The sequence below is a fragment of the Talpa occidentalis genome, unplaced genomic scaffold (genome assembly GCF_014898055.3).
Source record: "Talpa occidentalis isolate TD23 unplaced genomic scaffold, MPIMG_talOcc4v2.1 talOcc4.11, whole genome shotgun sequence".
Classification (NCBI taxonomy): Eukaryota; Metazoa; Chordata; class Mammalia; order Eulipotyphla; family Talpidae; genus Talpa; species Talpa occidentalis.
This window is the reverse complement of record NW_023601104.1, coordinates 11,051,636-11,077,889: the sequence shown is the minus strand read 5'-3', so window position 1 is coordinate 11,077,889 and position 26,254 is coordinate 11,051,636. Positions and strand designations below refer to the sequence as shown.

The 26,254-nt window shown below is 41.6% G+C and overlaps 2 protein-coding genes across 6 annotated transcripts in view; one reads left to right on the top strand and one right to left on the bottom strand.

Annotated features, from left to right (window-relative positions):
- The first annotated feature begins 4,390 nt into the window (after nucleotides 1-4,390).
- On the top strand, nucleotides 4,391-16,501 carry NDUFAF1 (NADH:ubiquinone oxidoreductase complex assembly factor 1). 2 transcript variants are annotated; one of them, XM_037502256.2, is made up of 5 exons: nucleotides 4,391-4,653; nucleotides 7,702-8,352; nucleotides 11,833-12,018; nucleotides 14,180-14,254; nucleotides 15,043-16,501. In XM_037502256.2, exons 2-5 carry the CDS (start codon nucleotides 7,777-7,779, stop codon nucleotides 15,190-15,192), a joined length of 987 nt encoding a protein of 328 aa, XP_037358153.1. In that variant the 5' UTR covers nucleotides 4,391-4,653; nucleotides 7,702-7,776; the 3' UTR covers nucleotides 15,193-16,501. The 2 variants fall into 2 exon arrangements, with proteins under 2 accessions (XP_037358153.1, XP_037358154.1); XM_037502257.2 differs by having other exon boundaries at nucleotides 4,391-4,661.
- The window catches only part of NUSAP1 (nucleolar and spindle associated protein 1), a 32,926-nt gene continuing 22,743 nt past the window's right edge, over nucleotides 16,072-26,254 (bottom strand). The window contains exons 7-11 of one of the 4 annotated variants that reach the window (XM_037502252.2): nucleotides 25,349-25,536; nucleotides 23,923-24,080; nucleotides 21,896-22,012; nucleotides 18,838-18,946; nucleotides 16,072-17,977 (exon numbers count right to left, since the gene is read on the bottom strand). In XM_037502252.2, the coding sequence (XP_037358149.1) occupies nucleotides 17,884-17,977; nucleotides 18,838-18,946; nucleotides 21,896-22,012; nucleotides 23,923-24,080; nucleotides 25,349-25,536 (666 nt within the window). In that variant the 3' untranslated portion in view covers nucleotides 16,072-17,883. The remainder of the gene's footprint in view (nucleotides 17,978-18,837; nucleotides 18,947-21,895; nucleotides 22,013-23,922; nucleotides 24,081-25,348; nucleotides 25,537-26,254) is intronic. The other 3 variants (XM_037502254.2, XM_037502250.2, XM_037502251.2) reach the window with 3 other exon arrangements.

The following is a 26,254-nucleotide window of genomic DNA, read 5'->3' as shown; positions in this document are numbered from 1 at the left end:
GCGCGCTCCGCTCCGCCCCTGGCCCCGCCCCCCGCCCGGCGCAGGTCGTTCGCCGGCGCCCGGCGCCCCGCCCCGCCCCGCCCCCGACGCAGCGCGGGGGCGGGGCCGCCCGCGGGCCGGTTCCGGGCCCGGGAGCGCGTCGCGGCGAGCCGAGCCCCGAGGGGCCGCCGGCCGGGCGGGATCCGCGCCGCGCGCTTCTGTGTCTGCTCCGAGAGGCCGCTCGGGGCTGCGGTACTGGGCGTCAGGAGCGGCCGCGGCGCGCCTGGAGGACGGTTGTGGGCCCGCCGAGGGCGCCCGGCTGCGTGGCCGCGGCTGGAGGCCGGAGGCTGAGGCCCCCGCATTGCCCGGAGACGGAGGGGCTGGCGGCCCCGCGGGGACAGGGAGGGCTCGGGTCCGGGGGCTGCAAGTTCGCGATGGCCGGACGGGGGTCTGTGGTGTGCCAGAGGAAGGCCGGGCGCGCACGCCGCGACTCGTGGTTCAGAGCCTCACGAGCTGCGTTAGGAAGGTTAAATTTTGGTACTGAAAGATTTTAAGCTAAACAGCAACTTTATTAAGATAAAAAAACGTTATCCTGGCCACAGTGTGTCCAATAAATTAGAAGGCAGTGGCGAGGGAACCGCGTAAGTTGTTGGTGTCATTTTGGCGAAAGATGCTGGTGTCCTGAACTAAGAAGAGGCAAAGGAAATGGAGAGAAGTGGATGAATTCTGGAAAATTTGGAAATTAGAATTCCCAGAGCTTGAAAATTAGTGGGAGGAGTGGGGAACGGATTTCCTAAACTTGTGATGATCAAGCTGGTCCTTTTTTCTTTCTTTTTTTTTGGTGGGACCCTCGCCGGTGGCCGGGGATCGAACTGGCGCTGCAGAGGCTGCAGGCAGCCTCGCAGCCCAGCGCTCAACCGCTGCGCCGCCCGGGGTGGGGGTGCCCCAAGCTGGTCCTTCTTCAAGATAAGGAACGCAAGTGGAGAGAAGGTTTGGAAAGCTGGTGTATGAAGGAAATAAATTCGTCTTTATACCTGTTGCATATGAGGTCAGCTGATAAAAAGGGCAGCTCCAGATTTCTTTGTGAGGTTTGGAATTATAGGGTAAAGGGCATAAGCAATAATAGTTTGAAACTCTTCTCAAAATTCCTTTGGGGTCCACCACTAGTTCTTTTTTTTTTTTTTTACACCACTAGTTCTTAATACTGGTAGTGAACTTGGGAGTTAGACTCCAGTATTCACTGGGGATTACTGGGCCCAGGCAGGCTGGTGAGTTCTTCCTCCTATTCCCTTCTTCATTACTGTCTACATTTATTCTTCCAGCAAATTTACATACATGTCACAGATGTGCATGCCTTAGAATAGTAATAAAAGAAAATATCATACACAGAGAAATCCCTATAGGAACTAAGCACATTCCTACATGACCAGTTTGCCAGTTTGCTGCTAGCTTGAAAAGTTGTTGAGGATTAAGGTAGAGAAAACAACTAAATAAGGCCCAGTTATCTCTTTACTCCAAAAGAATTTTCCTAAGATATGATCCCTAGACATCGCTCTCTCATCATATTCTTGGGACTGAGACCATGGCAAAGAAGACCCAAAATGACCAGGCCATCTCCCCCATTTCTAGCCACAGTGAAGCCTTCTGTGAGGACCTTCTTTAAATGTGTTAATAAAAGAAAGCCATAATATAGTTACTCTTAACTGCAATCAAATGTATATTCTTTATTTGAGTAAAATCTTTCGATTTTGATCTTTATGCAAGGGGTCTTCTAATGATTCATAGACTGGAGTTAGTCCATATTGAGATTGTCTAAATTCAATGAATAAACTTCCTGTATTATAAAATTCCTCTTTTTAAAACAAACTTTATTGAAGAAACATAGGTTTATAACATTATGTAGGTTTCAGGTATATGAACTTATAAATCGACATCTGTGTAAATTACAGTATGTTTACCACCAGAGGTCTAGTTTCCATTCTTCACCCTTTTACCTCACTTCCCCCTTCTGGTAACCAGTATTTTGTTCTTATAGTCTAAGAGTTTGTTTTTATTTGTTTTTTAGTTTTCTTTCTTTATCTTCCACATAGGAAGTGTAATCATACAGTGCTTTTCATACTTTTTTTTACTTACCATAAAACCCTTTAGGTCCATCCTTCCATGGAAATGGCAGGCTGGATTTCATCTTTATTTTTTTTCTTTTTAATAACTGAGTAGTATTCCATTGTGTGTATATACATCATATTATCAATCATCAATTGATATGCCCTTAGGTTTCTACTCTTGGCTATTGTGAATAATGCTGTGATGAACAGGGGTACATATATCTCTTCAAATTGGTTAAAATTCTTCTTGAATTGGCTTCCCAGAGAGTCCAACCTGTGAATATTTCCTGTAAGTAAAATGAGGATAATGATAGTATCTGCCTGAGCTGTGAAAAGTTTTAAATGAATTAACACAGGTGAAAAAAAATACTTGGAATACTTTCTAACAAAGAGTAAATACTCTGTAAATGTCAACTATAATTGTTAAACCTTGTGGAGGAGGGTTACAGTAGAGTAGGAAGAGGATGGAGGGAGTATAGAAAAATAAAGAGAAAAGCTTGAAGAAAAATACCCATTCATTTTATCAAACAAACTTGTTGACATGTGCATGTATTTATTCCACACATTTATTAAGCACCTACTATGTGCTTGAGCTCAGCCACTGAGCTAGATGCTGAACAAAATGTAGTAACCAAAACAAAATTCCTGCTCTTAAGAGCTTACATTCATACAAATAAAAGGCACACTTTCAAAATGCTGTGAGGACCCTTTTTATGCAGCCCACAACAGAGAACTGAAGAGATATTTTTAACATCTATTGTTTGAGAAAATGCAAAATGACAAAAACTACTATGGCTTCACTAATGATTTTATTTTATTTTATTTTATTTTTTAAAGATTATTTATTTATTTATACAAGCACTGGGCACAGTCAGAAGCGTGGGAGGATGAGAGAATTCACCAGAGCCAGAGTGGGGAGCAGAGCAGGCAGAGGGACCGAAGTACACTGCTGAGGGGAGCAGCGGGCGGCAGAAGAGGTCTGCGCGCCATGTGGGACCCTCCCTCTGGTGGCCGGGGAGCAGCCGGGGATCGAACCGGCGCTGCAGAGGCTGCGGGCAGCTTCACAACCCAGCGCTCAACCGCTGCGCCACCGGAGAGGCCCCCACTAATGATTTTAAATGAATTTGTGTTCTGTTCCTTTCAACTATATCTAAAAATATACTTGAACATAGTAATGCATATATGTATGTGAACTTTGAGAAAAGGACTGGGGAAATTATTACTGTGTATATTTGCAGTGTTATTATAGGATTCTTTTGGTGTCCAGGTCATCTCAATTAAGAGTTTAAGGTCTGGGGACCTCCCCGGTGGCGCAGCGGTTGAGCGCTGGTTTGCGAAGCTGCCCGCAGCCTCTGCAGCGCCGGTTCAATCCCCGGCTGCTCCCCGGCCACTGGAGGAGGGTCCCGCATAGCGCGCAGACCTCTCCTGCCGCCCGCTGCTCCCCTCAGCAGTGTACTTCGTCACTCTGCCTGTTCTGCTCCCCGCTCTGGCTCTGGTGAATTCTCTCACCCTCCCGCGCTTCTGACTGTACCCAGTGCTTGTATAAATAATAAATAAATAAATCTTAAAAAAAAATAAAAAAATAGTTTAAGGTCTGGGCCTCCCCGGTGAAGCTGTCCGCAGCCTCTGCAGCGCGGGTTCCATCCCGGCCGGCCAGGGAAAAACCCACATGGTGCGGCAGACCTCTCCTGTCATGCCCAATGCTCCCCTCAGCAGTGTATTTCAGTCAATCCCCTTGTTCTATTCCCCACTCTGTCTCTGGTGAATCCTCTCACCCTCCCGCCCCTCTGTATCCCAGCTCTTGTATAAATAAAGAAAAAGAAAAGGAAATCTTAAAGAAAAAAAGTGCTTATTTATTTATTTATTTATTTATTTATTTTTATATTCCCCATACAATTGCAACCCCCCCATTCTGACCCCAATCCCTCCCCTCCCGCCCCCCTCCCCCCAAAAAGTGTCTCTGGTTCATAGTTTTTTGTTGATTTTGATTTTCACTTTCTTACAGTTATTCATTTCCCTGGTCCCTTATTTAAGTTTTCTAGATTAAGAAAAAAAGTGCTTTAACAGAGATGTGCACAAGATAAAACAGAAGCCCAGCAGGGCGACTGACCCCATTGGGCGGGATCGGGGCAGGTGGGCTGGTCCGTTTGCAGTTCGGGCGCAAGGTGGGTCGCCAAAGATTCGGCGGGGCAATTCTAACAGAATTAGCCCTCTAAGCTCATGGGTAGCCCCTCGAGGGGCTGCGGGTAGGCGGAAACTAGGGGACACAGGGCCTGGGGGCGCAGGGGCGTTACCGCTATCCGGAACCTGCTGGGGAAGCTAGTGGACCAAGAGCCGCAGGTGGCTGTTCCCCGCGATCTAGGCTGCTCTTCCCGAGGCCTCACTCCGGCCGGAACTACAGTGCCATACCTTGCCCGGAATCGGACGGGAAAAGCAGATGGACCTGCAAAGGGAAAGTGGAGCACTCGGTGGGGGAAACTGGGGGACCGAGGCGGAAGTCACTTTCGGGTACCCGCAGTGCTGCCGGCGTCGGTGGGTCTGGGACTTGGAGGGGTCACAGCCGGAGCAGGTGAGCAGGTGAGGGTTGAAGCGGGCGCCCCAAGGCAGTAGGGCCCGGGTTACTTCCTCGACTAGGATAAGGAGCCAGCGAAACACCCCGGGCTTTGGAATTAATTTTATCACTTACTAGTTCTATGACCTCGGGTAATTGAATCTTGCAACTCTGGTTTTTTCTTCTCTGTAATTGGAATGATAATAGTGCCTCTCTTAGTGAGGCGTCAAGGAAAATACACTCAGCGGTTGCTGGCATTTGGTAAATCCTAGATACACGGTCTTTGCGGAGCTCGCTTGTAGCGGCGTTTTTACGTTGCTGTCAGAACTCACCGTCAGCTTCCATCTGGTGTCATCCAGTTAGTGGGTTTGACTTTGATTATTGGGAAAACTATAAAACAAAATTTTTTCATCATTACTTCACCCTTTATTTTTTAATTTTTCTTACATTGTTGTACATTTTTGTACGGTATTTGATTTCTCCCCTTAGGTGTAGTCACCATAAATATCCCATCACTACACCACCTGTCAGCCATCACCGTGGTCACCTGTGCTCTTTCCACCCCTGTTTTGATCCCTTTTCCTTCCTCTCCCCTGCTTTAAGCCTCAGATCTATAGTTACCTATAGGTTTCGTGGGTGCTTTTTTTTTTTTTAACCCTTTGTTCGGTTTCCCTATATTGCTCCTATAAGTGATATCATCCTATATTTTTCTTTTTCCTTGTGACTTATTTCACTGAGTATAACCCCTCTACCTCTATCCATGTTGCTGTGAATGGCAGGAGTTTGTTGCGGTTTTTTTTGAGTTTATCTTTTTTTGATTGCGGAGTATTATTCCATTGTGTATATATACGTTTTCTTGATCTGGTCATCTGTTTTTGGGCATTTAGGTGTTTCCATAATCTAATACATAGTGCTGCAATAAATGGGATTACAAGTATCTTTTTGAGTTAATGTTTTTGTGTCTTTTGGCTGGATTCCTATGAATGGAATTGCTTGATCATATGGTTGATCCATTTTTAGTAATATCAGGGTCCTTTACACAGCTTTCCATAGTGGACCAGTTTGCATTCCCACCAGCAATGTAAGAAGGTTCCTTTTTCTCCACATCCTCACCAGCATTCATTGTTGTCAGCTTTTTCTCCCCCTTACATTATTTATTTATTTTATACATACATATTTTATATCATTCTTCCTTTTTATACAATGCATGCTCTCTCCTCTCAGGTGTAGTCCCTGTAAAATTTCCACCACCAATTTACCCATGCACCATCACCGTAGTCCCTAGTGTTCTTCCCTCTCCTGTTTTGCTCTCTCACTTCCCCTCCCCAGCAGTGTCTCTGATTAATAGTTGCCTATTAATTTTGTTTAATTTATTTTTTTCTTGATTTCTTATTTGGTTCCCTTACATTCCTCCTATAAGTGAAGCCATCTGATATTTTTCTTTTTCTTTCTGGCCTATTTCACTGAGCATAATCCCTTCCAGCTTCATCCATGTTGCTGCGAATAGCATTAGTTTATCTTTTTTTAAAGATTTATTTATTTATGCATACAAGAACTGGGGTATAGGCCAGAGGTGCAGGGTGGGGGTGGGTGAGAGGATTCACCAGAGACACAGTGGGGAGCAGAACAAGTGGATTCACTGAAATTCACTACTAAGGGGAGCAGCAGGAGAGGTTAGCTGAGCCATGTTTGGGTTAGCTCCCTGGCTGGGACTCAAACTCAGGTCGCTGTCACCATGATAGCACTGAGACCTAACCCCTAGGCCTAACCCCTAGGCCACCAGGGAGGCCCCTAAAAGAGGGAGTTTAGGTCAGGGTTCTGATTCTAACTTCCACATTGACTAGTGTTATGCACTCATGCAAGTCAGTTCACCTGTTGGTATATGTTTCCTAGAGAAAGAAATATCTGTCTTAAAGAATTCTTATGTGGATTAAATGAGATAATATATCTGGGTGATTTGAAAAACATAAGAATGGTGTTTAACTGTGATGGTATTAGTGCTATTATTTAGGTTTAGTCTTTAAAGATTTCCAATAGTGACTGATACGACTCACCTGGTTACTTAAAGTGTGGGCCTTGGGCTAGGCCATGAAGAATATTGGGCATCTTCTCAGACTTCCTGGATCACAGAACTCTGTGATAGCTGTGATTGCATTTGACCTTCAGAAGAATCTCTTAAGGTAGGTAGGGAGGTGTTCACCCAGCCATATCCCAAAGGAGATGGAGGCCTCAAAAGATTGTTGGTTTACCTGGAAGTAAGGGTTTAGCTATATGAAAAAAGTAGTATTCTCAAGGCTCCCAACCTAGTAAGTGGGCAGAGCCAGATATCAAGTCCAAGTTTTCTGACTCCACAGACAGTATTCAGTGGAGACCCTCTTTTTATAAGGTGCTAGAATGTTGTTGGTTGGTTTAGTCCCTAAAGTGAATTAAAATATTTTATTTAGGAGCCAGTTGTGTCTTGAAATACCCAATATAAAATTTGCTTTAAAATTGACACAACAGTCCCTGTTGTGGAGGGAGGGGTCTCCCTGGTGGCACAGGGGTTAAAGACACAGCACTGTCTCCAGCCACTGCAACACCATTTTCATCCTCAGCCAGAGAGCTACCCACATGGCACAGCAGACCTCTCCTATCTCACCCACTGCTCCCCTCAGGAGTGTTTTTCAGTAGATCTGCCTCTTCTGCTCCCCACTCTGTCTCTGGTGAATCTTCTCCCCTGCCCCCACCTCCTGCCTATACTCCAGTCCTTGTGTGCATAAATAAAATCTAAAAAAAAAATAAAATTGACACAACCTTTTGAGGTAGCTTTTAACACATACATGGTCATGAATTCCCCGAAGGGGGTCTGTGTTTCTGTTTTTCTTGGCGTTTTTTCACAAGGTAGTGGGATGCATTATGAACAGTGTGAACAGTGCTCTGATCCTAATAGGCCCTGTAATGTTTATGTTTTATGTGGTTAACATTTATGGGATTAGAAGTTAAGTTCATGAATTTTACAATATATGACCCATGTTGAATGGTGATTATTGCTACCTTGGTAACTCTTCAATGCCTCTTCCGTTATAGGTGGAGTTGGGCTATTTACTGGAGTTTCTGTCCATGGTTACCAGGGAGAAATTTACATTTTGACTTTTTCTTACCATGGCTTTGGTTCACAAATTGCTAACTGGCACATATAGTCTCGGAAAATGCCCGAAGCCAAGCATTGCCTTGTGCCCACTGTTGGGTAGTCGCTTTGCAAACTATTGTTCCAGTAGTCTTCCGAAAACAGTGGCTGTTCCTGATAAAGCCTCCTCTCAGAGGAAGACTGAAGGGGACTTGCAAGGCCATCACCAGAGAGAAGTTGGCTTGGATATATCTTCTCCTGAGGAGAAACCTGAAGTTAGTTTTGATAAAGCAATTAAAGATGAAATAAAGGACCATTTTAGGCGTTTGAAGGATGAGATTGTGAATCATTGGATAGGGCCCGAAGGCCGCCCCCTGCATGAGGTCTTGATGGAGCAAGCCCGAGTTGTCTGGCAGTTCCGTGGAAAAGAAGATTTGGATAAGTGGATAGTGACTTCTGATAAGACAATTGGAGGCAAAAGTGAGGTGTTCCTGAAAATGGGCAAGAATAACCACAGCGCAGTGCTGTATGGAACTCTGAGCTCCGATGCACCTCAGGATGGGGAGAGTGGACGCAGTGGATACTGTGCAATGATATCCCGGATTCCAAGGGTAGGTGAGGCACGGGAGCCTCAGTTTTCTAGTGAACTGGAGTAAACTTCCCTGGGGTCTGACCTATTGCAGACATCTTTTGTTTCTGTAGATGAAAACACCAGCATCTCATCTGTGTATGGGATTAAATTACTGGGCATAAATGCAAAGCAGGAACACAAGGGAAAGGTGGCTCCTGAGGAATGGTTATTTGTTTCTGGGCATTGCTTTCGCCAGGATAGGGCATTCTTATGTTCAAGGAGCCTTGAGAGGTTAGACATTTGAAAGATGATCTGGGGAGACTGGTATCTCCTTTAATACCAATTGTTAGACCCTGTATTGGCCAGGGTTATTTAGGGTCAGTTTGTGGCTTTTTTTTTTTTTTTTTTTTTAAGATTTACTTATTTATGCATTTAAAGGACTGGGGTGTAGGCCAGAGGTGTGGGGGTGAGAGGATTCACTAGAGACAGAGTGGGGAACAGAACAAGCAGACTGACTGAAATACACTGCTGAGGGGAGCAGCGGGCGAGACGAGAGGTCTGCTGCGCCATGTGGGTTGCTCCCTGGCCAGCTGGGGATCAAACTCGTGCTGCAGAGGCTGTGGACAGCTTCATGGTGTGGTGCTTAACCCCTTCCACTACCAGGGAGGCCCTGTTTTTTACATTTTAAAAGGATACATTTACTAGGAAAAAGAGAAAGAAAAATAGGCATTTGTATAGTCACAGGTGGTCAGGGGAGCTGCAGCTCCTCTGATGGTTACCATCCTAACGGCACTATGGTACATTTTCCATAACTAGAAAAGCCAACACTGCCACGTTACTCTTAAATACATCCCAGACTCTATTTGGATTTTGCTAGTTTTCCCACTGATAGCCTTTTTCTGTTTCAGGATCCTTTCCAGCACTCCACGATACAGGCGGTTGTGATGTCTCTAGTCTCTCCTCTTGTCTATGACAGCTCCTTATTCTCTCCTAATCTTCCTGAGGATTTGTGAAATACAGGGCAGGTATTTTTGTAGAATATCCCTCAATTTAGGATTTTCTGATGTTTTTCCTCCTGGGGAGACTGGGGCTCTGGGGTTTAGGAAGAATACCACAGAGTTGAAGTCCCTTCTCATCACATGGTGTCAGGGGCACATAGTACGACAGGACTTACCGCTGTCGGTGTTTTCCTTCATCTACTGGTCAAGGAACATTTGCCGGTTTAATCCACTGCTGAGTTACTTTTCTCCCTCCATTCCGTATTCTGTTCTTTGGAGCAAATCACTAAGTGCACCCTACATTCAATGCATGGTGTAGGGTGTGGGGTTAAATTCTATCTCCTGGAAGGGGTAATATTTACATGAATTATTTGGAGTTCTTCAGTAAACAAGATTTGTTTCTTCTCCCACATTTATTAATTAGTAATTTGGTATGGACGTGTGCTTTCGGTTTCAATCCAATACTATGTCATTTATTTTGTTGCTCAGATGTTTCAGCTTTTGCCCTTGGGAACTCCTTTAGCTTGGCTCCTGTCCCTTTGACGTGCCCCCTCTTGTTTTGGGAGTGCATTTGGCACACCACCTTGCTCTCAGCTCATCTCGTGTTTCTTCTGTTTCAATCCTAGAATCAGTCATTTCTTAAAGGAAGCTTGGTCGCTTTTGCTTGGAGAATGGTATTAGAAATCCAGATCTGGGTACTGAGTGTTTTGTTACTGGGTGGACACTACTTGTAGGCTCCCTCAGTGGAAACACGTGTGCATGCCAGCCCATGAGCACACATCTATAATTATTTCTATTATCTATATTAACCTAAATAGGACTTCATACTAATGTTCTCTCAGCACTGTGTTGTTCATCTAGCTTTTTCCTTGTGGATTGTCTGCAACTTCATTCAGTAATGTTGAGAAACCTGTGTTATGCCATTCACCATCCATTTACATAGTCAGTGTACATGTAAAGCAGCTTCATTATTTTTAACCCATGAGAAACAGCTTTACCAACTAGAGTATGGTGTTTATGAATAATTTCTTCTATCTTTAGCCTTTGAGCTGACTGTCAGAGTACTGTTTTCCAAAGTTCCTTATGTCAGCTCCTTTGTCTCACTATCAGCCTCTGACTTTTTGTGAATTTGCTTCAGGCTCCCATGCCTGGCCCTAGCCACAGCCCCTGGACCTTCGCTTAGATGTATTGTACTTTTAAAGAGAAAGGCAAATGTTAGGAGTAGTATCAGTAACCAGCTAGTAATTAAAAAGAAAGGTATGTGTTCTTTCTCAGGCAACAAACTACACACAAGAGTTTTTTTCAGGGGTCTCCCCAGTGGCGCAGTGGGTTGAGCACATTGCTGTGAAGCTGTCCACAGCCTCTGCATTGTGGGTTCAATTCCTAGCCGGCCTGGGAGATACCCAAATGGCACAGCAGACCTCTCCTGTCTCGCCCACTGCTCCTCTCAGCAGTGTTTTCAGTCTGTCCCCGCGCTGTCTCTGGTGAATCCTCTCACCCTCCCACGCCTCTGGCCTGTACCCCAACTATTATATAAATAAAAAAATATTTAAAAAAAAAGAGTTTTTTTTCAGACCCTGAAAATCCACAGAATAGATTTGGTCACTTGACAGCAGGAAATAATTCTATGGCTTGATATCTACTATGGAGAAATTGAAAATGCTTTGTAACATTTATTAAGTGTGCCCTACCAATCTTTGTGCAAATTACTTTTGTACACATTACTTAATGCACAAATTGTGCATTATCTGCATTATCTCTCTTATTCCTCACAGTAATCTTGTATGATTTTTCCAGTTTTACAAATAAGGAAACAGGCTTGGGGAGATCTAGTAACTTGTTCAAAATTACACAGCTAATACATAATAGTTTATACCTGAGCACTGGCATCCTTGAAATCAGATTACCTCTGAGATTATACATAAACACTTTTAGAAGTTAACAGTGAATTCCACTTCGAAAGAGATAGTAGAGATAGTTGTTAACAATTTTAAACAGCACAGGGTCTGCCACTTATTAGTTGAGGGCTCTGTTCCTTCATCTATAAAATGGAGTACAGTGATAGGACCTGTCTCATGAGGCTGTTGTGAAGATTAAATTATGCAAGCAGTCAATGGATGGTAGTTGTTATAAAATACCAGTTTTAAAACTTGAGCTCTCTTATAGTTTTCTGGCTATGGGAAGGCAACTGTCATAAAATGGCCTTCTCAGAAGCCACTGATTCACAGGACCAGGGCAGGAAAATACCTCCAGTAACTCACTTCCATTCAGTGACACAGGTGAGTACCCACGCCCTGTAAACACTGCACCGGATCAATCATATCTTGAACATTGTGATACTATGTCAGTATTTTGTACAAAAATAAGAATCGCCAGATTTATCTGCCTCCTTATGGTGGTAGAAAGCCAAAAGAGGCAGAAAAATGGCAAGTGGAACCTTTTGATGCCTCTGACTTGGTGATGACTCCAGTTTGCCAGGAGTGGAAAGTGAAATGAAATAAACTTTGCTTTTCCTACCTTAGGGCTCTTTTGAAAGGAAGAAGTATTATGACTGGTCCCAGTTCAACACTCTGTATCTCCGTGTCCGTGGTGATGGTCGACCTTGGATGGTGAATATCAGGGAGGACACGAATATAATGCAGAGGACAAATCAAATGTACAGTTACTTCATGTTCACCCGTGGGGGGCCCTATTGGCAGGAGGTCAAGGTAACAAAACAATTCTTTCCTGTTTACAAAAATGAGGTCTTATGAAATCATGGTTACATTGTAGTTTTCTTTTTTTTTTATTAATCTCCCTTGGAAAGTGCAGGAAGAGAAAGGAGAAAGAGGGCCTAGAAGCAAGATTTATACAACTGACTTTATTTCACTGATATGTTAACTTACCACAAAAAAATTTTTTTTTAAGGTTTACTTATGCATACAAGAGCTGGGGTACAGGCTAGAGGTATGTGGGTGTGGGGGGTGTGAGAGGATACACCAGAGACAGAATGGGGAACAGAACAGGCAGATTGACTGAAGTACACTGCTGAGGGGACCAGCAGGCGAGTCAGGAGAGGTCTGCTGCACCATGTGGGAAGCTCCATGGCTGGCTGGGGGATAGAATCCATGCTGCAGAGGCTGCGGACAGCTTCATAGGTTGCGTCTTAACTCCTTGCACCACCGGGAAGGCCCACCACAAAATATTTTTGAGAAAGCTATGGCCAGGTCCATGCTAAGGCATGGATACATCTCTGCTTTGTGTCCAAGTAGATGTTTCTCTTTAAGTTTGTGCCATATCACCACTTCAGGGGACTCTCTTAAGCTAGTGTTCCTAACTTAGTAGAAAGACTCCCTTAAGAATAATGCTTCATACCTTACAATCATCAAAAAAAATTTTTTTGAAAAACATTTGGTAATAGAAAGCCATCTTATTCTGTAAATAAGAAGCTTTGAGAAGGTAAAGAATGTCAACTTGGAGGAAAGTAGAAATTCAGGGGGTGAGGGCAAAACTCAAGTGCCATTTCCACTCTTCTGCCTGATGATTTTAATCCATAAACTCAAAAGAAAGTCCCCATGATGCTCGTACTTAAACCTAAAGGTCATCCTGGATTCCTTTCTCCCTCACCCCATGTCCAGTCAGTCAATTAGTGATTCCTACCACCCTACTTCCAAATACCCAGAATCCAACTATTTCTGGCCCTCCCTTCTCCACTCCACCCTTGTCCAGGCCTTTGGATTACTGCAACAGCTTTATTGATTGACCTTTTGCCCCCATTCCACACTCCACACAGTAGCCAGTGACGTTAAACATAGTTCACATTATATCAGCCACTTGCTTAACACCTTCCAGTCATTTCCTCTTAGAATAAATTCCAAACTCCTGAATGCAGTTTCCTCCTATATCAGAGCCCTGTTATCTTCAGTCTCCCTCCTTCCCTTTTTCCTCCACTCTGGCCCTTTGCTGTGTCAAATTCAACAAGTTTATTTCTATCTCACAACTTTTGTACTTAGCGTTATACCTGCTGGTATGCTCTTCGCACATGTCTTCATCTGTGTCCTCTAACACTAACCTCTCAGCACAGAGAGGCCTTTTTTGATCCCTCTACCTGAAGCCGCACCCTCTAGCCTATAACACGATTCAGTTAAATTTTTTCCATGGAACTTATTCAGTAAAGTTATTTTGTTCATGTTTATTGTCACTCTTTACCCTGCTCCCTGGAACATTTTGTTCATATATAGTTCATAGCTATTTGTCCTACACCTGGAAGTGTGCTTTAGTATCTGATAAGCACTCCATACACCAATATATAGAACCCCAAAGTTACTACATATGCAACTGATTTGGGACCTTACTTCTGCAGTCTCTTCATAGCATTACTGAGGTTAGTGCTTGAATTTGGGGAATGTATGTGGTCACTAAGAGGTGGAAATCTTTAGAGGTCATCTGAAATACTGCCTAGCACAATTGCCCTCTAAGAGAGCTGTACCAATTTGCATTCCTACTAACAAGTATTTATTTTACCCCATCTGTTTTTCTATGGCGTTGTTTAATCTTTTTGTTATTTGTAAAAGTTTTGTGTTTAAGATACTAGTTTTTTGCCCACACATTTCCCCCCCTAATTTATCCTGTCTTTTGCCATAAGAAAGTTGTAATTGTACTCTACTAGATCAATTTTCCTTTGAGATTTCTGGCTTATATTTTTTTAGTTTTTCCTCTAGTACTTATGTTTAAAACAATGTCTATATTTAATCCAAATGGCTAGCTTCTTGTCATAACTGCATATATTACTTGGAGAATTTAAACTATTACCCTTTTATTATTGTCATTCTACAGAGATGCCTCAGTTGTTTACATTTCAGGTATGAAGTAAATGCTTTCTTCTTTCAGATTCCTTTCTCCAAATTTTTCTTCTCTAATCAAGGAAGAATCCGGGATGCCCAGTACCAGCTTCTGCTTGACAAGGTGACATTTTCTTGTACTTTCACTCAGAACTGTATTATCTTTAGTGAAACAACGCCTGTGAGGATGAGTTCAGTCCATTCTTACAGGCTGGCAAGTAGAAAATGTAAATTCCTACTTAAGGCCACTCGTCTTATGCCCAGATATTGACTCTGTCCTGTTGTCTGAACCAAACCCCATCCTGGAGGAATCTCAGTGTAGTAATCTTTTCATCAGCAGGTTTATATTTTATTTTAGCTTTAAAATTAGAGCCAGTATTAGAATTAAGGAAAGCTTCAAGTAAACTCCACTAGACATTCTTACTAATCTTAAAAAGGGAGAGGACTGTGGAAAGAAAAGCAGCCCTGTACTTCTTAAAATTTTTTACACCATATGAGAACTATGGTACACTTACTTAGGGCTGATAATATAAAGACCCAGCTATAGAATCACCTCATAAAATTTTAAAACTTGGTCCTCCCTGGTGGCACAGCAGGTTGAGCGCTGTACTATGAAGCTGTCTGCAGCCTTTGCAGCGTGGGTTCAATTCCTGGCCAGCCAGAAATATACCACAAGGTGCAGCGGACCTCTCCTGCCTCACCCAAACTGCTCCCTTCAGCAGTGTCTTCAGTCCGACTGCCTGCTTTGCTCCCCACTCTGTCTTTGGTGAATTCTCTCACCCTCCCACACCTCTGGCCTGTATCCCAGTTCTTGTATAAATAAATAAATCTTTAAAAAAATTTTTTTAAACTCTAGGAAGAACAGTACATCAGAGTATGAGATTTTAATTAATTTCTCTGTTTTAAATGTAGATCTCATCAATTGGATTCACCCTGGCAGATAAAGTAGATGGTCCATTCTTCCTGGAAATAGATTTTATTGGTGTGTTTACTGATCCAGCCCACACAGAAGAATTTGCCTATGAAAATTCTCCAGAGCTTAACCCAAGACTTTTTAAGTAGAATCATGTAGTAGTTCTGTACTACACTAAGGGTAATAGCAGCTACGACAACACACACAAAATAAAGTTGCTTTTATGACATTTGATCAGTGCCTGGTATGTATTCCTAAGTGCTGCCGCTAAGAAAGGCCATTTAGAGGGAAATACAGGTTCCAAGCTATACCTTAACCTGCACAATGCAAGTACTGATAGAGCCGTCCTGTGTAAGTAAATGTTTTTGGTTAGGATGGTTCCTCTCAGGAACATTTCTTGCATGAGTAGGCTTCAAAAGCAAGGGTCTCAGGTGACCATTGATGACCTTCTACTACTGTATTCTTTCTAGTGTTCATTTTCTAAAACATATTTGAGGAAAGGAGACTGCTGAAGAATAGTAAGATGTTGTCAAAGTCATTGGAAAAAGATACTTACCGTCTTAGTCCGCTCAGGCTGCTACTACAAGTTACAGTAGATGAGGTGGGTTAAACATTTCTGGAGACTGGGAAATCAAAGATCAAGGTGCCTGTACAACTGGTGCTTGTGAGGCTCCACTTCTTGACTTGTAGACAGCTTACTTTTTGCTGTCTCCTTGTGTGGCCAAGAGAGAACAACTAGTCTGTCTTCTTAATTAACCCATTGTAAGTGTTTCATCCTTATGACCTACTTATCTTCCCAAGTCTCCACCTCTCAAAGTGATTGTACTTGGAATTATAAATTTAGGGGGGGACTCACCTGTTTTAAGAGCTGGTTCCTAAGATGCAAAATCCTTACTTTATAGTGACCTAATGGAACCACTGGAAATTAAATCAGATATTAGACCCCAAAACTTCCCCAGACATTGTAAGTATTAAAGTGATTGCATATACCAAAAATAAAACTAATTAACAGCTTAAATTAATTATTGTCCTTTTAAAAAGAGAGGAAGAGGCAGGAAACTTTATGATTGCCAGCATACCCTAAGAGAAAACCACGCTAATAAGAGAATGCACAAAGGCTCGTAACTTTTCCATCATCCATGGCATAAAACCTATCTTACATAGTTCCATGTTTATACCTTTAATAGCTTTATTAAGGTATCATTTACAAAAGAAAGTTCACTTGTTTTAAGTATACAGTATTTTTTAAAGTATATTTACAGGATTAGACAATTGTAAATTATAAGAAGGTAATTTTAGAAAATTTCCATCAGTCTGAAAAGAAACCTTAGTGCCCTTTTGAAATACTCTTCATCCCTACTCTCAATACCAGGTAACTAGTAATCTTTCTTTATATATTATCTTGTATGGATATTTCATATAAATAAAGTGATATTTTGTGTCTGGCTTCTTCTAATTAGCACCATGTCTTTGGGGTTCATCCAGGTTGCAGCATATTTAATAGTGCATCACTCCTTTGCATTACAGAATATTCAATTTTAAAAATCCATTTATCCATTTATCTATTGATGGGAAACTGGTTTTTCTCTACCTTTTGACTATTATGAATAATGTTGCTGTAAATAGCTGCACACAAGTTTTTGTTTGAACATCTGTTTTCATTCCTCTTTGTTATATGCCAAAGAGTAGAATTGCTGGGTCACCTGGTAGGTGTACATTTAACTTTTTAGAGACTACCAAATTATTTTCCAAAGCAATTACATCATTTTTCATTCCTCACACCAGTGTATTTGATGATTAGTCAAAGGTTTCTTGATTGATCTGACCCCTAACTCTTCACAGGAAAATTTGAATTTATTAAACCAGGGGACCAGGAGGAGCATGCCATATATGAATAACTAAGTAATATAATAAAACTTAACAGGTGCTGTGGAAATACAAAAAAAGGACACAGTCATTTCTTCTTGGGGTAGGAGTGGGTAATCAGAAAAGTCTGCACAAAGGATTATATGTAAACTCCTGTTAATCTTGGAAGCCATTATGCTTACAAAGAATGAATCTACCACCATGAGAAAATTTTTATTTATGAAAATCTTAAGCAGGACAAAACTCAGAGGCACCACGTAGATGCAAGAAACATGGATATGATGTGAATTTGACAAAGCACAATAATGCCTAAAGCAGCACACCTCAGATTCAATATGGCTCTGTATATTTCTTAAGTAAGCAAGACTAAAATGAGCTATAGGGTTTTTGTTTTAAAAAATATATCAAGCAACATATGGTGACTACATGGAGCGATCTGAACAAAGGTACTTATAAGCCTAAACAAAACACTTCACCACGGGTAAAAAATTGATGCCCTAACTAGCCAGATGGCCCAGTTTCACTAAGACTACTTTATTCTCTAGAGAATGAGGAGGCGGTTTTTCTACCCCTGCTTATCCTATTCTTGTTATCATTCATTTTCCGTAAGGCTGTGGCATAACTAGCTACTGTCAAGTAAATGCTTTTGCCTAGAAGAGAACTGCAGTTTTGCTAATGTTAGAGCCAGCAGAGGGAACCTGACATAAAAACCCTAGGTCAATAACCCTAGCGGGTGGGTCTCATTAGAAAACTAAGTTGTGTTATGTAAAAACCATTTTGAAGAAGAATTTGTGAACTTCAAGGTATTAGTTGTTTTTTTTTTTTAAAGGTATAGTATATAAAGAGCCTCTGACATGACATATATTTCAAACAAAGAACAGAAAAAGGTCTTTTCACTAAAGTGGGAGGACAGTATAAAAATATTTACAAAAGAAAGAATTCAGAAAAAGGAATATTTATAGGATGTCAAAAAATTAATCTTTAGCCATAATGATCCCCCTCCGAGCTCCCAAAATCTTTGCTTTCTTCTCCTTTCGTTCTTGCTCATGTTTCTTCCGTTGCTCCTCCCTAAGAGGAACAGGTACACATTAAGCTCCTGTGAAACTCCATAACAGATGACTTTAAAGCAACCAGTATTGGAATAATATCCAAACTTAAAATGACATGCAGCACATGTGAGTAAAACAGACGGTTACAGGGCCTGTCCCCAGTGGCCTGTGCCATGGCAGCCACACCTGTGAGTTGCTGTGTTAAAGGACTACAATGAGTACTTTCCTTTTAATGTTACTACAGCATTCTAAAATCAAGCAGGCAATGAAAACCAGAAGGCACCTTGGTGACCAAGTCCAACTCCTGTAATTTTGAATATTTTTTAAAAGAGAAAGCTGCATTTCTGGAAGTATAAGTCAAATGTTAAGTTCAAAATCACAGAGTGCTGTGAGCCCAAGGTGACCTCTGACTTCACTTTGTTTTCACACATAAGCATACCTCTAAGGTTCATCCTGGGGTCTTCCCCTGTGCAGAGCTCGACCCTAGTAAGCTGGATTTCCCTGGGAGTGAGTACTTTACAGGGACCTGCATAACGGTGTCCTGCCCACCTGGATTGGTGGGTGTCGGAGGGGCACCCATGTACATTGTTTGAGCAGAGCGGTCATGCAAGAGCATGCTGAGTCTAGGTCATCTCCTGAATCACTTGTAGAGCTTTAGAAACAATGCAGATGCCTGAGCCCTACCTCAAACCTTCTGAATTAGAATCCATCATGGTGGGACCTACTTACATGTACTTTTAGAAAGCTCTGTAAGCAATTTCACTTCCAGCCTCTTCTTAAAATACCACTCTTACTGAGATTCTATTGCTCAGAGGTCTGCTTTTTTGTGTACAGTCTTTCAAAATTAAAAACTATAGAATTGGATAATCATATACTCACCTGGTAGTGAGACGAGGTTGTTTGTAAGTTTTCTTATGGAAGCTAACTCTGTTTACATGTTCATTCAGAGAATTGTTTTCTTTAGATTGTCCCCATGGTTTCAGCTTTCCTAGTATAGGACAGAAAGACAGATTTAAGAAGACTTTTATATTTATATTCCTAATTTTACTTTATCTGTAGCTGTCACCAACATTTATAGTTTGTTTTTATAGACATTTGCCAGTTTTCTGCTTTTTATTTTCAATTTTATATTCCATAGACTTAAACTGCATTTTTGCTCTAAAAAAAGTGTGCTCTATTTTTTAATCCTTATAATGTCACAGAAAAACAACTTAGAACTAAAAAACCCTTAATATTAAAATCCATTTAAAAAGCATATTTTAAAAAGCCATTATCGGGGCCTCCCTGGTGGCACAAAGGATCAAGCACTATGAAGCTATCCATAGCCACTGCAGCACAAGTTTGATCCCTAGCCAGGGAGCTACTCACATGGTACAGCAGACCTCTCCTGTGTTGTCCGCTGCTCCCCTCAGCAATGTATTTCAGTCAATCTGCCTGTCCTACTCCCCACTCTGTCTCTGGTGAATCCTCACACCTCTGGCCTGCACCCCAGTTCTTGTATGCATAAATAAATAAATCTTTAAAAAAAGGCCATTATCCTACAGTTATATAGGTATTATGATTAATATTAAAGTAGTATTTCATTTGTGCAACTTATTACTGTTGCCTATTAAGTGTGTTTGGAATGGAATGAGTTGAAATATTTTCCAATGTTTATATACATATTTTTAAAAATTTTTTTAAAAAGTTTTTATGTAGAAGAACTAGAGTGTAGGCCAGAGGTGCAGGGCATGAAAAGATTCACCAGCGACAGAGTGGGGAGCAGAACAGGCGTATCTACTAAAATACACTGATAATGGGAGCAGAGGGTAAGACAGGAGAGATTTGCTGCATCATATGAGAGTTAGCTCCTTAGCTGGGAACTGAACTCAGGCCACAGCAGTGATAGTGCTGAGACTTAACACCTATGTCATCAGGGAGGCCCAGAATATTTATATAGTGCTGATACGTTCAATAACTGCTAAAGTGATATTTTCCCTTCCATAAATTAACTAAGGGATTGTTTAAGTTATAAAAATGAGAAGCACAAATGAAGCTCTAATCCAGGTTTCTAATGTCAAAGTTAGTAGTGGTCAGTCAATCCTATAACAAATACTCTGAGCACCTCATCTGTGCCAAGGAGTGCTTTAGGTGCCGGGACACAGCAGTGGACCAGTAAAAAATCCCTGCTCGGGCCTCCCTGGTGGTGCAAGGGGTTAAGATGCAACCTATGAATCTGTCCGCAGCCACTGCAGCACAAGTTTGATCCCCGGCCAGGGAGCAACCCACATGGCGCAGCAGACCTCTCCTGTCTCGCCTGCTGTTCCCCTCAGCAGTGTGTTTCAGTCAGTCTGCCTGTTCTGCTCCCCGCTCTGTCTCTGGTGGGTCCTCTCACCCCCCACACCTCTGACCTGCACCCCAGATCTTGTATGAATAAATAAATCTTAAAAAAAAAAATCCCTGCTTACTTGGGCTTACATTTCAGTTGCAAAGGTAGGTAATGATGCAATAACATCTGGTGGTGCTACATGCTATGAAGAAAGTAAAACAGGGTAAGGAATAAAGAGTGATTGTGGGAAGCAGGAAAGGGAGGGAAGGCCTCTGAAGTGGTGACAGTTGAATGAACATATCGTTAAAATGGGGATGCAAGCTGTGCAAAGGTCTGCGGGAACCAAGGGATAGCAAACTCAGAGACCTGGATGTGGGAATGAACTTAGAATGTTGGAGGGGCTGAAATAGTAGTGTGGTTGGCATAATCAGGGGAAGGAGGAGGTGATGAAATGATGTAACTCTGATTTGTTTTCAAGGCTATAGTGAAGCCAAGAAGCTATTCCAGAAGCCCATGTAAGAGATGATAACCTAGAAGAAAGCAGTCACTAAAGGGGTAAAAAAATTAAAGGTTATTTCAAAGGGAGACTTCAGAATAGCTGAGAAAGTAAGGCACCACAGACAACTCCTATGTTTCTGCCCTGCCAACTCAGCAAAGAGGGATACCATTGCCAAAGATGGGAAAACTTGGGGAGAAAAAATGAGAGACATGGAAGAGAAATTGTTTTTTAAGCTATAGTTTAGCAGACTCTTCGAAATAAGACATTTTTACTATGGCTATGTTTTATTAAGATTAATAATAAAGGTAAACATCATTAAGTAAGTGTGATTCTTGTAGGAGGATTTTTACTTTGAATTCCAGAAAGATACATTACATAACTGTTAATACTTTTAGTGGATGTAAGGATACTTTAACATATGCCCAAGAGTTACATTTGGCCAATAAATGAACCAGTGTTGGGGCCTCCCAGGTGGCACAGTGGTTGAGCGCCGGGCTGCAAAGCTGCCCGCAGCCTCTACAACACCGATTTGATCCCCATCCACTGGCGAGGGTCCCACATGGAGTGCAGACCTCTCCTGCTGCGCCTGCTGCTCCCCTCAGCAGTGCATTTCATCAGTCTGTCTGTTCTGCTCCCCGCTCTGCTTCTGGTGAATTCTCTCACCCTCCCACGCTTCTGACTGTACCCAGTGCTTGTATAAATAAATAAAAATAAAATCTTTAAAAATAAATAAATAAATAAAATGAACCAGTGTTTCCCAGCCTCGGCTCTGTTGAAAGCTCCAAAGAATATAATTCATTTACGCAAAAAAGGTTGCACATGGTAACTTTCAGGTTTCTTCATTTTGGCTGAAGTTTTAAAAATTCTTTGCGCTAACAGTGATTAGAAGTTAAGTCTTTGATTAATAAAAATATAAGTGAGTCAAGTATTTATTATTTGTTTAATGGACAGTCTTTGAAATCATGGGTTCTGGCCTTTTAAGTAATGTGGATATAGGGCTGGGCAGGAATTCTAGGTGTGGCTTCAAGGATGGCTTCCATTGAGTCACTGGAATATTTTGCAACCTCAAATGCAGAATTGTTTAATTTCAACTCTTTTGTATGCCTGGTATCTCAAAACATCCCATGTACCTTTATGTGGCTCATAGTTGAGAGGACGAGACAGACTTGCTTTAAGGTCAAACACTGGTTTCCTGTGGGACACTGGTGTCTGCACTGCCTCTGATGTCCATTTGAATGGGGTAGTAACTAAAAAGAAACAAAAAAAACAAAATCCAAGGCCTTAATTAGGAAGAAAAAGGACCTATTATAATTTTTTAAATGAAAATATCACTTTCAATTTTAAAAATATAATCTATATGAACAGTCTGAAATAGGTTTGAGGTTAAAAAGGAGAAAGGGGGAGTAAAAAAATAACTGAGGAAAGTTAACTGCTGAGGTTTGTTACCCCTATTAGCAGTTCCCCAAGTATTTAAAATATGACATTTCCTAGGATCAGCTGGGAGTTTAGAACCCTGTTGAAAGAATTAACTGGATAGTTTTTCAGGCTATTTCCCTGATCTTAGGTACCCCTTTAGAAATACAAGCAGATGTATTTAAATCCTATAAGGAACCTAATCACATATAGATGAAAAGACTCATGGTGCTGATGGTTATTAAGAAAGCCTATCATTTAGGAATGTGAATTCTGCACCACATACCAGGTAAGCCAAGTTTTGCTGCAGTTGGATCTCATGTATCTGGCACATTTTATAATCCTTCCCCTCACAGATTGCATCCAGGCCACCATCAAGTTTTAACACTTGCCTCTATATGTTGAGGCGCAACCAGGATCTAGAATCACCTCATTAAAACAGAAAACACAAAACCCTGTACATATACTAGTCCCACTGTGTTGATATCAAGTGTTGGCAGGGAGAAGACTGAGGCTGATATACACTGCTGATGAGTATAAATTGCTCTAATTCAACCAGTGTAGGAAATGTCTGCATACTCTTCTATGCAGCAGTCTTACCTGGAGGTCTAGAGAAACTCTTGCACATATATTGGAGTCAAGAATGGTCACAGCTACACTATATATAAACCAAAGTCATCGATACCTACAAGTCCATGAACAGGAAAATAGGCAAAATGCTAAAAGACAGTGGCCTTTCCTAAAATATATGATTGTATTTTTTCCATACCACTGGAAAATACAGTAAAGGATGAATTTGAAACATTAAGGTGAGTGAATGAAGAAGTCACAGGGGAAAAAAACATATGATTTCTCTTTTGTGAAATTCTATTTTATTTTGATGATGGGGGGGTGGGGTGGGGGGGGGACCTATTCCTTTCCAAAGAGATACCCCGCTAAATACCTTAAAGGAGACAGCTAAGAACATGATAAATATTTTGTATCCGTCTCATATATGTAACTGTAAGTATTTGTGGATCTTTTCTCATTATAAGGTAAATGGCTACTGCTCTGCAAAATGATATAGTCAAATCTTATGCCAGACCACTATCCATTTTTTTAGCACTGCCTCCTGTCTAAGCCCTTTGATTCCCATACACAGGATGACTTGGAATGATGCTTCTAGCCTCAGGAAATCTGGCAATCCTTTCTCTGTAATGTAGGCTTTTAAACGGACATATTTCACAGGACTCTCAGGAGAATCCTGACATACTTCTAATATAGGCCTCAACCTATCACATTCAAGCTTTCCCACTGCTGTTGCAGTACTCTTGAAAATCACTTGGTCATTGTAAGCAAGGATTAAGTTCACAGCATGTAGAAGAGTTTCTACGTGGCTTAATGGCCTTATGCAATCTATTAATCAAAGTGGTGGCATTTAGTCCATGAACTCTGGGGTCCTATTAGTTTGAGTCTTGCAAGGATGTGGGGAATAATTTTCTCCCTGACCCCTAAGAGAGGCTGAGTGCTCTTCGGGGAGGTCACATCTGAGGACTCCCCTCCAGGAAGGGATGGAACACTCAGGCAGATATCAGTGTTTTCCTTTTGTGTCTGGCATGTCCCTCACGTGTAGAAAATGAGAAACGTGCTATGGTGACACTTTCAGTTTTGCTTTTATGGCTATGGAGAGGCTTTAAGGAAAAAAATAATACACGTTATATGGGTTAAAGATGAATCCTTAAAGGATTTTTTGCTTTTCTTTTACCAGCAGCAGAATCCCCTCTTGTGGACTTTAACTTCTGTGTCCCGAGCACAGCCTGGCCTCTTGGAGTACTCCCAGATACGGTCACATGTGGAGACTTTCTGGCTGGAGTCTTGATCAGTGAACGCTTATGTTCATTATCTTTAGTCGTGGCTGAAAACCTAAGCAGGACAGTCAAGTGTAACATACCAAGCTTATAAACAAAACCACTTGCCCCATCACTAAGCAGTGAAAGGGCCTCAATAAATACTTGTTACGCAAAACTCTTCTGCCTAACTAACAGACATGTTCTTTAAAATGCTGATTGATACCAACGCAAATCATCTAACAACTTCCATTATTTGTAAACTATTGTTTTGTATCCTCTGCTCTTCCTGCCTTGGCCAATGACCAAGCCCCCCTTCTTTTTCTTCTTTTTGGTGATGACAAGTCAGAAGGAACAGGAAAGTGTTACACCAAATGAATGACGGGAACAGATCTTACAGGTTCCGAGAAGACTGGTACAAGTGGTACCAAAGCCCATTATCTACCCCTAGCAAACTGCCATAAATGTATTTTATTGACATGCTGATGCCCATTTTTAAAAATGATTAATATATATTTTACATCACTGTTCACTTTCGTACAGTGCATGCTTTCTCCTCTCAGGTGTCGTCCCCGTAAAATTCCCACCTCCAGTTCACCCGTCACCATCTCCCCAGTCCCTTGTGCTCTTCCCTCCCCTGTTTTTGATCCCTCTCCCTCCCCATCCCCTACAGAATGTCTCTGATTTATTATTTTTTAACATTTTAACATCTCTGAAACTGGAATGGTTTTATAATCAGCAACATGTCATAGTTAATTGGCAGTGATTTTTCTTAGTGGTTCATAAAATACTGGTGAGTCTTCAATTGATGGTATTTTAGATTCAATAAATATCTAGTAATGACAGATATACAGAAGGCTGTTGGTGGTGGGCAAATAGAAGGGAACTTCTGGACTTCTAACTAAAGATTTGATGGTGATCCCGAATCGGTATCCTAGAATTATTACCAAAGACTACAACAGTTAAGGAAATTAGATGTGTTAGGAGAGGGGCTGTGAAGTCCAGGTTGCTCTGGACACTACATTGAAGCAGGGACTAGCCCCTTAACTGTGGTGCTCTTCAACAGCATTAAATACAATCTGTTGCACTATTCATTGGGCTACAATACGGATACTCAGTAAGTGAACACTTTTCAGTTTACTGCAGTTTGAGATTTAGCTTCAACCTTCTATTTCAGTCAATGGAAAAATTTCTCTTTACACATCTTTGCAGGCATACACTGAACTAATAAAATGAAAATATTCACATTATTTTCTATCTTATTAATGAAAATATGAGCTTAGAGAAGTTAGATAAAACAAGAAAACCAAACAGAAATTTAAAGTAAAAAGAATACTTTGTTACCTGACGTTCAGTTTAGTTGCTGAGAGAGCAGAGCACTTGATGGAGCTCTTCACACACAAGGTGCTCCTACCCACAGAGCTGCTCGGCCCACCTTGTGAGCGCCGCTGGCTGATGGGAGTACAAGCCACAGAGAGTCTCCCTCTTAGAGAAACAGGAGTCACTGCCATTCCCTTAGGGACAGGCTGCTTCTTAAGAAAGAGAAACAACTGGTCCAACCACTATGGAGAGCTGTGTGGAGATTTCTGGACCTACTAAACATAGAGCTTCCATATGATCCAGCAATTCCACTCCTAGGTATTTACCCAAAGGACACAGAAACATCAATTCCAAAGAGCACCTGCACTCCTATGTTTATAGCAGCACTGTTTACAATAGCTAAGCTTTGGAAACAACCCAAATGCCCAAAAATAGATGACTGGATCAAGAAGATGTGGTACATATATACCATGGAATATTACTCAGCATTCAAAAAAGATAAACACATGCAATTTGCAGCAACATGGATGGCACTGGAAGGGATCATGCTCAGCGAAATAAGCCAAAAAGAAAAAGAAAAATACCGGATGGTCTCACTCATAGCAGGAGTCTAGAAAACTTAAATAAGGGACCAGGAAAATGAATATAAGAAAGTGAAAATCAAAATCAACAAAAAACTATGAACCAGAGACACTTTTTGGGGGGTGGGGGCGGGAGGGGAAGGATTGGGGTCAGAATGGGGCGTTTGCAATTGTATGGGGGAATATAAAAAAAAAATTTAATATTTAAAAAAAAAAAAAAAAAAAAAAAAAAAAAAAGAGAAACATGCTGTGTTCAAGCCTGGCCTCATTCAGCGCTATCTCCTTGACAAAGTGCTGAAGGGCATGCCCTTCTTTCCTGCCCACTGTTTTCCCCACCTGTGTTCCTTCT

Bases quoted from the DNA above. Each gene is read 5' to 3' on its own strand.
- NDUFAF1 (XM_037502256.2), top strand. From the start codon at position 7,777: ATGGCTTTGGTTCACAAATTGCTAACTGGCACATATAGTCTCGGAAAA. The intron at 8,353-11,832 runs GTAGGTGAGGCA...TTCCTACCTTAG, and splicing joins TGATATCCCGGATTCCAAGG to GGCTCTTTTGAAAGGAAGAA. The intron at 14,255-15,042 runs GTGACATTTTCT...TTTTAAATGTAG, and splicing joins ACCAGCTTCTGCTTGACAAG to ATCTCATCAATTGGATTCAC.